The sequence below is a fragment of the Leopardus geoffroyi genome, chromosome D2, assembly GCF_018350155.1.
Source record: "Leopardus geoffroyi isolate Oge1 chromosome D2, O.geoffroyi_Oge1_pat1.0, whole genome shotgun sequence".
Taxonomy (NCBI): domain Eukaryota; kingdom Metazoa; phylum Chordata; class Mammalia; order Carnivora; family Felidae; genus Leopardus; species Leopardus geoffroyi.
In genome coordinates, this window is record NC_059334.1 from 83295777 (window position 1) to 83311429 (window position 15653).

Here is a 15653-nt window from a genome sequence, read left to right on the forward strand (position 1 = left end):
GTTCCTGACGTCCCTTCATGCCGCCACCAGCAGGAAGGACTTACTTGCTGAGGACCTGTCATTGTTGATATGACATCAACAAGTGAGCCTCCCAGGTCTGGTCTGCTTCAGAATGTGACCTGTTGATTTGTCCACTCACTCAAGGTCTGGGGTGACTGGGGCATCTGTCCCTACCCTGTCCCTGCTGGTATGTCCTCTCTCCTTGACACCTCAGCTTTTCTCGTGCAGCTGTGGCACCACATGCCCGGGACAGCAGTTGACCAGAGACCCAGATTTTGGAGAAAATCTTCTTCCCAAAGAATGAATAAAGGACATTTGGTTATGAGCCCTAAATTAGGGAGGATTTTGAAGTTCACTACATTTTATTTTTATTTTTAAGAAGGAAGTTTATTTATTCTGAAAGAGAGAGAAAGAGAGAGAGAGAGAGACAGAGAGAGAGAATCCCAAGCAGGCCTTGTGCTGTCAGCGCAGAGCCTGACGTGGGGCTCAATCCCGTGAACCATGAGATCATGACCTGAGCTGAGTTCCAAGAGTCTGATGCTTAACCAACTAAGCCACCCAGGGGCCCCTGAAATTGACTATATGTAAATAAAAAACCAAGCTGAAGAATATTATGGGCTTGGAGTTGACGTTGTTAAAGGCTTTCATTAAGGTGTATAGATCTGTATGTGTGACCCCATGTATGTGTCTCTGAGAGAGAGATCGAGCCTAAATCATGGCTGTGCTGAGGTGTTACAGTGTGTGTGGCCATCTGTGGACAGTGCTGTGACTTCCCACTACTCACTATGCTCTGCCCTGGCTTCCTGACGTGCCGGTGGGCAGGGCGGGCACTTTGCGGTCCCTGAGCCAATGGATGCCTGGCGTGCAAGTGGGCTGGGAGGGCACACACGATGTGTGTGCTCCGGGGACCGCACTGGGTCATCTCCCCTGTCAAAAGGACAAAATGCAAAGTGTGAATAAAGAGTTTAACGGGCATGATTAATACTGAACTGACTTCCCCGCCACACCTGAATAATTCTGCAGGACTATAGCAGTATATTTATTATGCTTCACAGATCCCCTGGCAGGGGTCAATCTGACAATGACATTAGCGGTTACAAAAACTCAGGGAAAATGTTTGGCTGTTTAATGCCCCTGAGGAACTAACTGTCCCTTTTGCTTTGTTTTTCTTTAAGAGTTAGTCTCGTTGGCTTTTGGGTTTGCCTTTTTTGGTTGTTTGTTTGCTTTCATGTTAATATTTATGGTTCTTCCAAGGAATAAATATCTTTGACTATATATACATTTCCCCCTTGTTTTCATGTTTGAAGGGACTGCTTCAGAATGCAAAATAATTGACATTTCTAGAAAATGTTAGTAGTGCTTTCATCTATAACTCACTAGTGTTTTTCTATTAAAGTCTTTATATACATTTTATTATTATGTCTTTCTTCTAGTGTAAAGCATAATAAATTCATGCGAGTTTTGTAGTGGCCTGTTAATACATTAAATCTTCCTGAATTTCTGAAATGTTTGGCTTTATATAGCTTTAAAAGATGCCCACACTGTGTATTTATATTTCTAATTAAGGCTACATATTACTTTGGTTTCTGCTTGACATTATTTTTTTAGAGAAAGAGAACATTTTTCTTCTATAATGGGTACTTTAAGACATACCTAAGCACAAAGTGAAAAAAATATTCAATTCTTAAACTGTTCCTTCTTTAGTGATTTATGGGGACCCAGAATAAGTCGGGACTAGGGAAGGAAAGAAATTGAGTACCATAGGATCTCTCTTTATCTTTTGAAAAGTCATTAATTAGACAAATTTTAGTTTGACTTCGAACTCCGTCTCTAGGAGGTAAGCGTAAGAATATTCCGTGGGGTGCTATTCTGTGGGCTTTCTGCCTTTCCTCCGCTCTGGCACCCGGCCAGCCAGGGTCAGGACGGATCCCGGGCTGCACCTGACTCATGACCAGCCAGGCTGGGCCTCTTGCTCAGCCAACAGATCCTGTGAGGAAAAGCATCGGCCCCCAGCCTCCTGTTTCTTCGGTCCCTTGGCGCCTTTTCCTTGTTGCCATCTTCCTTTAGGGTCAGACAGCCCTAGGGGTGAGGCAGGCTGTTGGGGGGCCGGGGGTGTAGGCCCCAGAGTCAATGGTAGTGTCGCATCGCCCACTGCCACCTTTCTATGACTCAGTTGACACTCAGAAGACACTGTTGGATCTGTGAAGGTTCACAGAACTTTTACATCTTAGAATCTGAAAATTCCTTAGAGGTATGTTTGCTGAGTGAATGTGTCACACCTGGACAGAAATGGCCTCAACAAGGCAGCCTGCATAAGGAAGAAGGCTCACCGGCCTAACACCCACCCCCGAGGTCACCCGCCATCTAACACCACCCCCAGATGGACTCTCCAGCTTGGGATTTATGGAGGTGACAACGTGTCATTTGAGATGGACAGTAGCCAGGTTTTTTTTTGTTTTTTTTTTTTAATCTTTATTTATTTTTGAGGCAGAGAGAGATATAGTGCAAGTGAAGGAGGGAGAGAGAGAGAGAGAGGGAGTCACAGAATCCAAAGCAGGCTCCAGGCTCTGAGCTGTCAGCACCGAGCCCGACGCGGGGCTCAAACTCACGAACCCCAAGTTCATGACCTGAGCTAAAGCCGGATGCTTAATTGACTGAGCCACCCGGACGCCCCCAAAAGCCAGTCTTTAGAAGGAGAACTCTGATGTTGAATCTGTCATTCATCACTGGGTAATCGTTGGTACAGCACTGAAGGGGCAGTGAGGGCAGTCCTCCCATCGGCCTCCGGTCTCTCCCCACTGGGGAGGCCGCGGTCCTCACACCTCCCTACTTTGTTCTAGACCCCTTTCCCTGTGGTTCTGTTGGTCGCTTGGCTGTGTCCTCTAGGAGACAGCTGGGAACATCGTGCTCAGGCTCTGAGGCCGCACCTCAATCTCACGCTCTCTTAAATTCCTCTCGGCAGGATGAAAGCTATTTAATTAGGACACCATGATGCCCTTGCCCTGGTGCTTGTACCCTCTCTCACCACCTCATGCCCACTAGAGGGTGGGCCCTGATTGCTCACTTGGTTCTTGGTGGTTATTTTGGTTGATTGTCACTGTTAAGGCTGAAATCCACCCGCCGACTTTGGTAATGTGTTCAGTGCTTCGTAAACACTATTAACTTATGTGGCTCCTGTTTGCGTGTTCTTGATTAATAAGGCCAGTGTAATTACAAGCTGTTTTTCAGTTCAATGGCTTTTTAAAGAAAACTCTCAAGCAGATTTTGAAAACCAGTGCATTTGTGTGTGAACTTGTCCTGACCTTCCCCCGTGGTGTTATTTAATGAATCACTGTTTCCAGGGGAAAGTTTTCATTTACCGAGGGAAGGAGTACGAACGCAGGGAAGATTTTGAAGCTCGCCTCTTAACTCAGTTCCCCAACGCAGAGAAGATGAAGACGACATCTCCCCCAGGCGACGACATCAAAAACTCGCCTGGCCAATGTATCCTTTAAGACAACCCCGCGGGACAGGATGCGATCTCAGCACCGTGCGCCTGGGTGGTTGGGTGTACTTGGGGGCGTTGTCATGCCTGATGTCCATGCTGCCTTGTGATCCTTAACCCTCTTCACCCTTAGACATTCAGTGCTTCACCGTAAAGCCCAAACTCGACCTGCCCCCGAAATTTCACCGGCCTGTGTCAGAGCAGATCGTAAGGTGAGCGTCCCATTCCTCCTGCCCAACATACGGATGATAAAAGACTGTGCACAGATCTCTTACTAAGAATTTCCCCCTCGAAAGGATGGATTTTAGGCTTTGGTGAGCTTTCCAGATGCTCTGTTTACTTTGAAGAGCAAGAGAAGCAAATTATTTTGAGCATCAAAACAGTGAGGGAAGAAGTTAGTAATGTGTTGCCGGAGGGTACCAGAACTATTCCTTTCCTGATGTGGGGAGGCCGGGAAAACTTGGGAGGGCAGAGGGGGCACTCTGGTCTCCGTGTGACCCACCCAGCCCCACACCCGGTACCTCTGAAGCCCCGTGCGTGGGGAGGGCCGGACTGTTTGCACGCTGTGTGACAGGAAAAGGGATTGGGACATTTGCTTTTTTTGGGTGCAGAACCCCTTTACCCCTGCACCACCACGATTGTATAACATGGATCATAAGGCAGATTTTTAGACTCACTAGTCGGCTATCCAAATCTGAGGTTTTGTGCCTCTCCGTTGAACTGCACCCGACTTAGCAATGCTGTAGAAACACTCTGCTTTAGATGTTTCTTTGATATTAAGAATTTTGTTTTCTATGTGATGCATGTTCTGGTTAAGAAATTAACCTCTTCAATGGCCTGATAGTGCTCCGAATCTGTTTCTTTCGTATCCTGAAGTCTGGTGGGTTGTGTTCTTCCTCAAAATTCACTCTCCTCTCTTTAACCTCTTGTTAGCCATAATGGAAAGGCAGCCAGGGTTCTGTATTGATGAACGATTGCTTCCACAAGGCACACATTTTGAGGTTTGCCCAGTCTATCTCAGCAAGAGGCATTGGAGCAAATAGTGAACGGTCGCTTATGCTTAGCTGCTTCCCTGTGATGTGGGGAGGCCACCTGCCTTTCAGTGCAGGGGACGAGTAAGTCAGGCTCTCGTATACGTGTGGAAGCCTCCCCCTCCCCAGGGACAGAAGGTACACGCCTGTACCATGCATGCATGTCTCGCTGCTTGTAGGCCCTGCCTTCTGTAGACCTGAAACCAAGGTACGCAAGGCCTTTTTAAAAATAATAAACACATACTTTAAAATTTGTTAATAACTTATTAATAACTAATTGTTGATTCACTATATGAAAGTGATAAATTATGAATTAAGATGTTGAAGTAGGAAACACAAGAGCGGGGAGCTCAGGCCTGTTTCCACCCTCCTTGCTTCCCCTCTTCTCTGTGTGTGCCCGTCTCTTACTCAGCATCTTTTCTCCCCGGAAGGTTTCCAGGGACAGGAAAGAGGCAAAACCTCAGGGTAATTTTTCTACCCGCCGGCATCTCTCTTCCAAGCCTGGCGGGGAGAGAAAGCCACAGCCATCGCTCCGGGTCAAGGTTGGGGATATTTTAAGGGATGCAGTGACCTGTCGCCAGGTCAGACCCCACGTCTGAAAGCAGATCAGCCGCTTTGGGGGTTAAATGTCTAACCATCTATCTGTCTCTATACAGTTTTTACAGGGTGAACGAGGTCCAGCGATTTGAATATTCTCGGCCGATCCGCAAGGGAGAGAAAAACCCAGACAATGAATTTGCGGTAAGAAACAACAACCAAAAAAATCCCAAAGAACTCATCCCGCCGCCTGCAAAACTGCCGGTGGAGAACGGGCCTCAAAGGCGAGCACGGTGCAGCGTTAGAGGTCTTTGTGGCCTGGGTGCAGAAATCCCAAAACCAAACCCTAACCCCTTCAAATGTAGTGAAATGATGAACATCTGACGAAGGATGTGGCCAAGGCCTTCCAAGTTATCAGAAAGGGCAAGTGCTGTGGTCCCACTTCTTGTGCCCCGGGCACACTTGCTTCCCTCCTGGACTTCTCTGAGTTGTCTCCGTCTGGGCCCCCGGGGCCGGGAACACCCTGCTGGTGGTGCCTCTGATACAAACAGGCACACGGAGGGGCCGAGCCCTTTATGCAGCTGTTTGCAGTTGACAAGCAGTCAGAGGTGAGCAGGGCAGAGACCCAGATGCTTGCTGTCCAACGCCTGAATTTCCCTGAAGCACAAGGTAACAGGTGCGCCCGGATACCACTGAGTCATGGGCCAGGTAATTCTCCGTGACGGGGCCACAGCATCCCTGACCCTCTACCTGATCGATGCCGGTGGCACCTCCCTAGTTGTGACAACCAATCACACGCTGCCAAATGTCTGTCCCCTGCATTAGTCACGGAAATGTTAGCACAGATTTTTGCAGCCTTTTAAAAAATGCGCCTACAGCTGGTTGAATGGATTCCATTTGCAAAGAATAAATCAATTCTTTAAGATAAAGCACAGTTTTTTTAAACGGTAACATTTCTCCCTCCTTCTGCCCTGCAAGCCTCCTCTGGAAATCCCTAGACAGGGAGGCATTGGCCACGGGGACCTTCGGTGGGGGACCGGTGGCACTGCTGGGAGCCACGTCCCCCTGGCTGCAGTCAGGAGGGGTACAGAAGGCGAAAGGTCAATTACACCCCGCTGCTGGCCCGGAGAGAAGTTTGGAGCCCTTCCAGCAAAGTTGCCTCTACCCAGCCTCCCCTTGAAGCCCTAAGTTTCCTGGACTCTTCAGTCCTCAGGGCAATGCCTGACAGTGTCCAGTCACAGCGCTGGAGGGCCCTTCCTGCCCCGAGCCGTTTCCTGTGTGTCCGCTCGAGCTTGCATTCCGTGAATTCTAGTCGTTCCCACGTAGCACGCCGGTTTCTCCAAACGAAGACCGTGCTTCTTGGTTAATGCCCGCATCCCGGGCCTACTTGGTAACTGGTCACTGTGGCGTGGCCTGTAATAGGGAGGGGACGAGTGAGGCACTGCCCAATCAAGACACCAGCGCCAAGGGCGGTGGCTTTCTGGCGGTCTCTGTCAGGGTCCTGTGGCAACAGCACTATCGTTTATGGAGCGTCTCTCGACTGTGGGATTTATGGGCAGTTTCTTGAATTTCCCTCACACCTCTCATATCCAGCAGTCATGTATATTCTCATACCGTAAAGAAAGAGGCACAAGGAGGTCAAGCGAATTGCCGACGGGTGTGCAGCCTATTGGGGCAAAGCTCAGAATAACCGAGACTCCTGACATTTGGGGCTGCACTAAAGCCTCGGGGGCTGTGCTCCTTCTAAATGGCCCTGAAATCCCCTAATGGCCCTGTTAGGCCCTCACACTTGGAGGAGGCTTTCAGAAGCCACAGGATTTAGTCTTTCACACACCGGATAAAGCCTAAGGCTTCCAGATAAGCATGAGGCTTTTTGCAGCCATGAGAAGCCAGGCTCGGCCCTGCTGCAGGCGGCCTGGCTCCAGGGGCCGGGCACCGGGAAGGCTGTCCCCACCTGGCCCAGCACTCGGGGTGGCCACTCAGCAAGGGGTGAAGCTCTGGGAACCAACGGGCTAGCAGGGGAGGAGGGAGGTGGAGAGAGAGCGCCTGAGTTAGCCAGAGCTGGCTGGTCAGGAAGCCCGAGGTGGAACCCCGGGACCCTACCCAGGCTGTGTTGGCCCCTGGGGACGCCCCGCAGGCATGGTCCGGATGCTCTCAGGGCACAGGCTACTGTTTTGTAGGAGAGGCACCTGAGGGAGCCAGGTGCTTCTTCCTGGGACCAGAAGAAGCTTTAGCTGGGGAGACAGGAGGGAGGCCTCGGCTGGGCCCCTTCCCTCTCCCCTCTGGAGCCTCAGAAGCCAGGGATAGAAGCCTCTCTGAGATCCAGTCCGGCTCTCTGGAATTGCTGACATTCCACTGTCCCAGCTCTTTATGTCAGGACCGCTGCTGACAGCGTCGCACTGCCCAGCGATGGCCCATTGTAGGGACGAGGTTGCCACAAGCTGGACGCTGGCAGAAGGCGGGCGGTGGGTAAGACCCCTTGCACGGGCTTCTGCGCAGCGTGCGGTTACGTTTACTGGCTTGAAGCAGTTTCCCACAATACATAATGTACTCTTCTACGAAGAACATGGATTATAAAATGGTATTTACTGGCAATACGCGTGTTTTGTCACGCTTAGTAAGAAGTCTTGAGCAACCGATACTGAAATTGTTTAAGCCATCATCTCTGATTTTTTCCATATCCTTAGTTTTTCATGTAAATGGGTATTGGTTGTGCAAGAGAAAAATGTAAGCCTGAAATACGGATTGATTCGTATCAGAAAAAGTGACTAAGGTTTTCCTTAAAGCCTTTCTGCCTTTGAGTGTAACGCAAAGTACGGCTAACGGAGAAGTCCTTGGAGCCTTTCCACTAACCTATTTCCTCAGAGGGAGCTTCCCTCATTTTGACGTCCAGAACTCTCCCTGACTCTCCTGGTCTGTTTTCTTTGCCCAAATGTCAGAGAGGCTGGCACCCTTGGCCAACAAAGCAGGGGACACTGCCGGGCCTCGTGTGACCATCTGACTGATAAGCGGAGCCTTGGTCTTAACCTCGGAGCAGACCTGCCCCGCAGAGCACGTGGAAGGGCCACTTGCGATCCGTCCTGGGAAGAGCTGTCCTGCCCGGAGGACTTTGCCTCACAGAGAATTGTCACCCTGCTCACACCCTCCTCCTGACAAATACCACGTGTGTGTTCCCTTTGCAGAACATGTGGATCGAGAGGACCATATACACAACAGCGTACAAATTACCTGGAATTCTAAGGTGGTTCGAGGTCAAATCTGTTTTCATGGTAAGGATACCCCCCAGGAGGGACCGTCCTATACCCTCTCTTCCAGGGTGCGGTACGCACGCCACGACCCCAGGTCAGACAAGACTTAACCCACAACCACCCCGTGAGTTCCTCGGGGTGTCGGCCCTCCCCGTCCACGAAGGTTGTAGCAGAAATGCTGGGTGATCACAACCGGGTCCGGCTTACGAGGAAACCAGAATGAAGATTTCGTTTCTCCTTCCGAAATACGTAAAGCCAGTCGTCGCTGCACTGTTTTGACAGCTCTCTCTGTTAACTACATGAAAAGTTGAAGACAAGTTCCAATTTACATACACTTTTTAAGGTCTTTCTTCCTGATGGTTTTATTGCCATTTACATGACAAACAACTTGATTAATAGTACTTGCTCATTTCAAATAAAAATAGCTTGAGAATATACCCCTCGCTGGCACTTTTTAAAGAAATAATGACTCACATCTCATTAGCTAAACTTTTTTGCCTTGCCTCAGTGGTGAGCTATGGGGCAGTCTCTTCTACCCCAGCCAGAAGCAGGCAGCAGATTCCTGCTGAATCTATAGACGTATCAGGGAGTGGCATTTGCCTGGATAAAGAGATCTGTTTTCTCGTGTGTCCAATGCCTTTTGTTTTCAGCCAGCAGGATCTTATCCAGAGGGGTGGTGCCTACCATTTAGTTTACAAGGAGGCCCCCCGGAAACTCCTGATTTGGTTCCTGAATGTGGCTGGAGCCTCTCTTCTCAGCCCTGTTTTCCCTCGTGTCCCTCATCCATGCCAATCAGAGCTCTGGGCCACATCCGCACCCCCCATTCCCAGGTGCCCCCTCCTCCTTCTCTGGAGCCCCGGGTCTCTCTGCCTGTCCCTGCCTTGGGCACTTCCATTTTCTGCTCTGGGAGCTCCCGCTCCGGGCCCCCCATAGCACCCAGGCAGGCCCTGATGGATGGAAGGCTCAGATTTGTGGCAGGTGGCAGAAATGCAAGCCTTTGCTGGCACCATTTAGAGCTGGTGACGTACGTGTGTGAGAAGACAGAGTGGGGGACTTCGCATAAACAGGCACTAATCTTCCTAATGAGCCTCTGCCCAAAGCCCTCAGTAATCGGGGATTTCGTGAGCCAGCCAGATTTCCAGAGGAAGGCGCTTAACAGCTCGGAAGTGGAGAGGGGTGAGCCCCGACTTTCTGTAAAGATGTGGTTCCGCCACCGGCTCTGTTTGCCATTTTTAACAAACTAAGAGGCTGGAAGCTGAATAATCCCAGAGCGGCAGAACCGAGCTGCCGCTGCCGACACCTGCCTCCCCCTACCCCCCCCCCGCCCCCCGCCTTGTGCATGCCTCCTGGGACGGGCCGTCATGGGATGCATGTGGGGTGGCAGCTAGCCCTAGCTGTTGGACAAAAATAGGAAGCTGTTCCTTCTTGAGGCAAAGGGGATCCTCAGCAGGGAGTTAGCAGTGGGTCACAATGGAAAACCACCCTGCTGTGTTGACTTGGCAAAGCCACGTGCCTGGGACGCTGCGTTCCAGGGTCTGACAAAGCCAGGGATGCGGCGACAATGGCGGTCGTACGATACGTGCCGTTCAGGCTCGGGGACACCCGGGGGCAGCGGGCCCGCTGGCACGTGGCCAGCCACCCTTCTGTGTGTTACAGCCCATCCATCAGCCCCCGGGCAGCACAGGGCCAGCAAAGCAGGTGGCTTCCCCCACGGTGATTCCGAGCGTCCCTCTAGAATCTGGGACCGGCCGTGAGCAGACTTGTCCCTGCTCAAGTCCCCGCTCCCCCTGCTCCCCTCTGTCCAGCAAACACCCCCCCCCCAACCCTGGGAGCTGCAGCAGGAAGAAAGCAGGCTGTTCTGCTTTGCTCCTTGCTGCAGAGGCCCTGGGGTTCCCAGGCTTGGGTTGGGACCCATCCCGCCTCGTTGGGAAGGACCGAAATGATCGTGTGTTGAGATCACCCCTGAGTGTGGCTCTGTGGCCCAGCTGAGCATCTATTAGAGAGAGGCCTGGTGGGAAGGGGTCGTGACTGTTTTAAACCCGGCCGTGTTTTCATGACACCTTAGCGCTGAGCTAGTGAGGCGTGCTCGGCTGGGCCTTGCAGAGAGCTGTGGGCCCCCAGAGAGAGGAGGGCATTTGCGGGATGGACGGCGGTCCCCTGCCTCCTACACTAAAGGTCCCGCCGACCAGTGGCAGGTTTTCCTACAAGGGGCCATTGGAAGTGGTGATGTGCTCTCCCTGGGATGGTGAAGCTGTTCCCTCATAAGAGGGTATGGGATCTGATGTAGAGACCAGCATAGAGCCCTCCTCCGCCACCGTCACCAAACAGGCATAGGGGGCTTACACAGTGCCTAGGCCTCCTGCCTCAGGGACACTGCCAGATTGCTCAAAATTTCTCAAAACCTTACCCATTTTTAAACAAGCAGATCACATGTGCAAACACACGCAGGCACACACGCATGTACACACACGCACCCACACACACACATCAGAGCCAGACAGCCTCGTATGATGCCTTTGGGATTTGTACGTGAGGGCCACACCCTTGGAAATGCGCAACGACACGATGCTAGAATACCCAGTTGCTCTTGTTTGGGTGATAAGGGACCCTTCCCAGCAAACCCCCGGGAAGAAAGGTGCATGGGGGAATAGGAAGCCTGGCCCCAGTTGGAGATGCTCCTCACCAGAGGCCCCTGGTGCCGTGGACGCGACTGGCCTCAAGTCACGTCTTCCTTCTTCCCCGCAGGTGGAGATCAGCCCCCTGGAGAACGCCATCGAAACCATGCAGCTGACCAACGACAAGATGAACAGCATGGTTCAGCAGCACCTGCACGACCCCAGCCTCCCCATCAACCCCCTCTCCATGCTCCTCAACGGCATCGTGGACCCTGCCGTCATGGGAGGCTTTGCGAATTATGAAAAGGCACGTGACATGCCCGCAGTACGGCCCTGTCCTGGGACAGACTGTCTCCGGACTCTTATGTCCAAGCCCTGAAACTTCGCTGCTCTCACTGACCGATCTCAGCAGGGACTGCGCCAAGGCCAGGCCGGGAGCTCCCAGAGGCGCCCTATGCCGGCTGTAGAAGGTCCAGGCCCGACCCCAAGCGTGACTCCCCTGGACATTGTCCCCCCAGGTTGGGTTGATGGAGCTCTACAGAGCTGCCCTCAGGTGGCTTTCAAGAGTTCTGGGATCAGCAAAGGCCAAGAGATAGAGTTTTAGCCAAAGACGAAAGAATTAGAACATCTGGGATAGGTGGGCACGGGAGGTAGGGGAAGAAGGACGGCCGGTCTCCCTGGAAAATATCTCATTAGGAATGGGCAGAAGTCAAGGACATGGGGTGTGGTCCAGACCAGGAGTCTACATTTTTTTAAGTTCACTTATTTTGAGAGAGGGAGACAGACAGCACGAGCAGGGGAAGGGCAGATAGAGAGGGAGGGAGAATCACAAACAGGGCCTTGGGAATCCCCCACGATCATGGCCTGAGCCAAAATCAAGAGTCAGCCATTTAATCGACTGAGGCCCCGGGACGCCCCCACTCCCTGCTTTAGTACTCAAGTCTGGAACTTGGCCGCAGCCATTTATTCCTTTGTGTCTGGGGCTGTTTTCCCGACCTAATAATGGCAGAGTCGAGGCCCTTCCCAGAAGAGTGTGCTGAGCCCTTGTCCAGACGGAGTAAGAGCTGAGACAAAAAGGGCACCTCCGGAGAGCTGGCTAACAGGAGTGACTGTCCTGGGCAAGGAGGGAGCACTCTGCCCTCAGCAGCCGTTAGGTGTAGGGCAGGCCCAGGGCAGGGGGCAGGGTGGGAGTCAGGGGCAGGCAAACGGCTGGGGAGCCACCACCCAGCGGGCTGAGCGATCCAGGTCAGCTGTGGTTTTGCTGGCTTCCGAGGACAGAGGTGCCACCCTACGTCGCCCCCTGGGCTGCCCGTTCACTCCACTTGTTGCGTTGGACCTAACCAGACATTTCGCGCCGAGCACTGGGGAAGGTCCATTCCCTGCGAGAGGCGGGTCTGTTCTATACACGGTTCTGTCCCCAGGGTCAGGCGCAAAAACATGGGTCGGGTGAGCAGCGTGCTGAGTGGCTCTCCCTGTCTCCACAGGCCTTCTTCACAGAGCGGTACCTGCAGGAACATCCAGAGGCCCATGAGAAGATTGAGAAGCTCAAAGACCTGATTGCATGGCAGGTAAATGTCTGATGGCCTCCCAGCTGGGCCAGAGTGGGGAGAAGAGCCGAGTCGAGACCCGCATCCACCCAGGCCACCTCAGCACACATGCCACCCAGTGTGGACGTCGGCCACAGTGCGTGCAGCCGTGTTTGTCCCCCGAGAACCACCCCCCCCACCCCCACCACCACCGCTGCTGTGATTAACTCAACTCGTAGGCTGCAGTTGTGAATCTGAACACACAGAAAGTCCTCTCTTGCAAATGAGCCTGATCTGTCTCTGCTAGAAAATCTCTGTGTGGTATTGACAGAACAGAGCATGAGAGGCCGCAGCCTGTCCCTGGAAAGGCGCTCTCGCCCGTGCTGCCTACGTGGGAGGCACAGGTGGGCCACTGCAGAGCATCCACCCATCATGTTCTCCCTGGTGGGGGTCTGGGGGGGGGGGTCCTCCTTTGTGTTCTCCCTGCTGTAATTCTGTATGTTATTATTGTGCTTCTCTACTCCGGAGGCCTCTGAGTCTTTCCTTAGAGGGAACTGGTCTTAGAAGGACAGGTCCAGAGGGTGTCTTGTGTCCAGTGGGAAGTAACTTGTTCACTTCGTGAGCCTGGTTGGGGGGGGAAGGGGGACATCCAGACCGGTTCTCCCGGAGCTCTGTCTACACTTGCCATGTACTGAGGACGGCTCACCTTCTCAGGCTCCGTTTTCTCAAATGGGCAGCAAGGAGGGTACTGGCTGACCTAATCCCCACACAGCAGGCTGAGTAAAGGGGGCTGAGGGAGGGTGGAGGCCAGGGTCACCCTGCGCCTGGCCAGCAGCAGACCCCAGGCCACTTTGTTGGGCCGGGGGTCCCAGGCTGCCACTTGGGGCCCTGACACAGGTGAGGCTGTACCTCTGAGGAGACATCTGTGTGGTCACTTTGACCCTGGCCTTCCCAGAGCCTCACCTCAGTGGCTTCTTCATCAGCAGCACGCTAGCCAGTGTGACCTCTCAGGGTCGAGTGGGGCTGAGCTCTGGATTTGAGCCGACTTACAATATATGTATGTTTCCTTGTAATAAAATATACCTAACATATAATGTAACATCTTAACCAATTCAGAGTAGGTTCAGCAGCATTAAGGACATTCACATTGTCGTGCAACCATCCCTTCCCTCCATCTTGCCATCTTGCCAGAAATCTCTTCGCTAACCCTCCGTTCTCCCCTCCCTTGGAAACCACCCTTCTGTCTCCATGGATCTGATCATTCTAGGTACCTCTCGTAAGTAGAGTCCTGTGGTATTTGTCCTTCCGGGACCGGTTGATTTCACTCAGCATGATGTCTTCAAGGTTCATCCAAGTGGTAGCCTGTGTCAGAAATTCCTTCTTTTTTGGGCTAAAGAACATTCCATTGGATGAATGGACCACATTTTGTTTGTCCATTCGCCTGTCAGTGGACACTTAGGTTACTTCCACTTTGGGTCGGTCGCGAATAATCTTGCTGTGAACATGGGTGCACAGGTGTCTGGTTTTTTCCTTGCTTTTATTTCTTCTGGGTGCGTATCCAGAAGTGGGATTTCTGGACCAAATGGTAATTCTGTTGTTAATCTTTTGAGGAACCGCATCCTCCATGTTTTTGTCAATAGTTGTCATTTGCTGGTTTTGTTTTGGTTTGGTATTTTACAACAAGCCATCCTAATGGATGTGACCTTGCCACAGATCTGTAGGCATCTATTTGCATCGGAATTACTTTGTGATAAGAAACCCTGGGAGCTGGGCCCAGGGCTCTTGTTGGCCAAGGATGGTTCTCTGCATGAAATGTAAGCCTCCTGTGGACAGCCTCCCTCTGTTTCTAAAGAGAGAGTGTAAAAGCCTGAACGATTCCATTTTAGAGGTTGTAGAAACCAAAGGCCACAAAATTCAAACTCCATTGAAGGCTATAAAATCATTGCCACCCAAAAACTAGTTTGGTCGGCAAAAGTTGTATTGATTTTTTTTTTCTTGTAAGCTTTTACAGCAAATTGGATTTTAAGAGTTTCAAGTCCTACAGAGGAAAATAATTTGTTCCCCAGAGAGAACTTTATGTCATCACCCCTAATAACTATATTAAAGGATGAATTTTAAAGCAGCTCACAGGAAAGCTGGAAGAAGGAATCCATTTTCCAGCAACTTCATTAAATCAAAGAGTGATGAAAAATACATATTCAACACATTACCTGTGACTTTGCTTTCATTTGCAAATGTTTGGAAACTCATACTTGGGTGTAATTGAGTCATACGGTCATTAAAAATAAGAAGTTTGGGGTTAACAGGATGCTGTCTTCCGTTTTTGTTTGTTAGTATGTTGGGTTTGTTTTTTTTTTCTGGAAACTCGCATCAGGGCAGAGTGAGGCTTTCTCTTGGGAATCCCAAGGACTTGTTGGTAGAGTTTCCATCACTGATGTGCAATAAACATATCTCCATGCCTAAAATCGTTTGTGAGGGCTGGGTGTTAAGCACCAGGCAGCTCTCCATTTTGCTGTTGCCTTCCCCCAACCAGGATGGTCCTGACATGCTTCTCCCAGGTGGGAGCTGGTGACTGCCGTCTGTGGGCTTCTTCCAAGTTTACAGCTGATGCCGGGTCACGAGCGAGCCCCGGCCCCTTCCTCAAAGGCACGGCTCTGTCCTTCCCCAAGAAAGCCTTGTTAAGCATCCCTGCCACGTGTCCAAAGATGAATCCGTACAGACTTGTACTTAACCTCTATGTTGTGTACATAGTTCTCTTTTGAAATGCACAAAGATAAAAGACCAAACTCACTGGTCATCCCCAGCTCATGACAGGCGTGACTGTTGTCACCAGGGACGGTGCTCCTAGAGCCCTGAGCAGTGCTTCCAAATGTTCTCTGCTGCTAGCAGGCCATGAATTTGTGTAGGGGACACACAGGGCCAAACTTCACATATAGCACTGCTGTTTAGAAGGGTGCCTTTGGAGAGCTGCCTACGTGCTCACCTTGAACGACTCAAGGAGTGACTTTGGGGATGTCCTCTCTCCTCTCTGGGCTCTGGAAGACTTTTAAGAAATGCAGATTCCTGAGATCTACTCCAGAGCAAACCAGGACTCCAGGAGTGGAATTTCAGAGCCTGCTGGGAGATTCTGATGCTCATCCAGGTTGGAACACACTCAACTACGGGGTCTCCAAAGATCACTTCAGGCCTCATTCCATGGCTTGTGTTTGTAT

The 15653-nt window shown here is 51.5% G+C and overlaps 1 protein-coding gene across 5 annotated transcripts in view; it reads left to right on the plus strand.

The window, feature by feature from the left end:
- Nucleotides 1–15653, plus strand: part of DOCK1 (dedicator of cytokinesis 1) — a 531830-nt gene that overhangs the window by 485691 nt on the left and 30486 nt on the right. For all 5 annotated transcript variants that reach the window (XR_006701760.1, XM_045439228.1, XM_045439230.1 and 2 more), the window contains 6 exons: nt 3342–3483; nt 3618–3696; nt 5172–5256; nt 8235–8321; nt 11046–11222; nt 12400–12483. Coding sequence is in view for 4 of the 5 variants with exons in the window: in XM_045439228.1 (XP_045295184.1) it covers nt 3342–3483; nt 3618–3696; nt 5172–5256; nt 8235–8321; nt 11046–11222; nt 12400–12483 (654 nt within the window). In the remaining variant the exon portion in view is untranslated. The remainder of the gene's footprint in view (nt 1–3341; nt 3484–3617; nt 3697–5171; nt 5257–8234; nt 8322–11045; nt 11223–12399; nt 12484–15653) is intronic.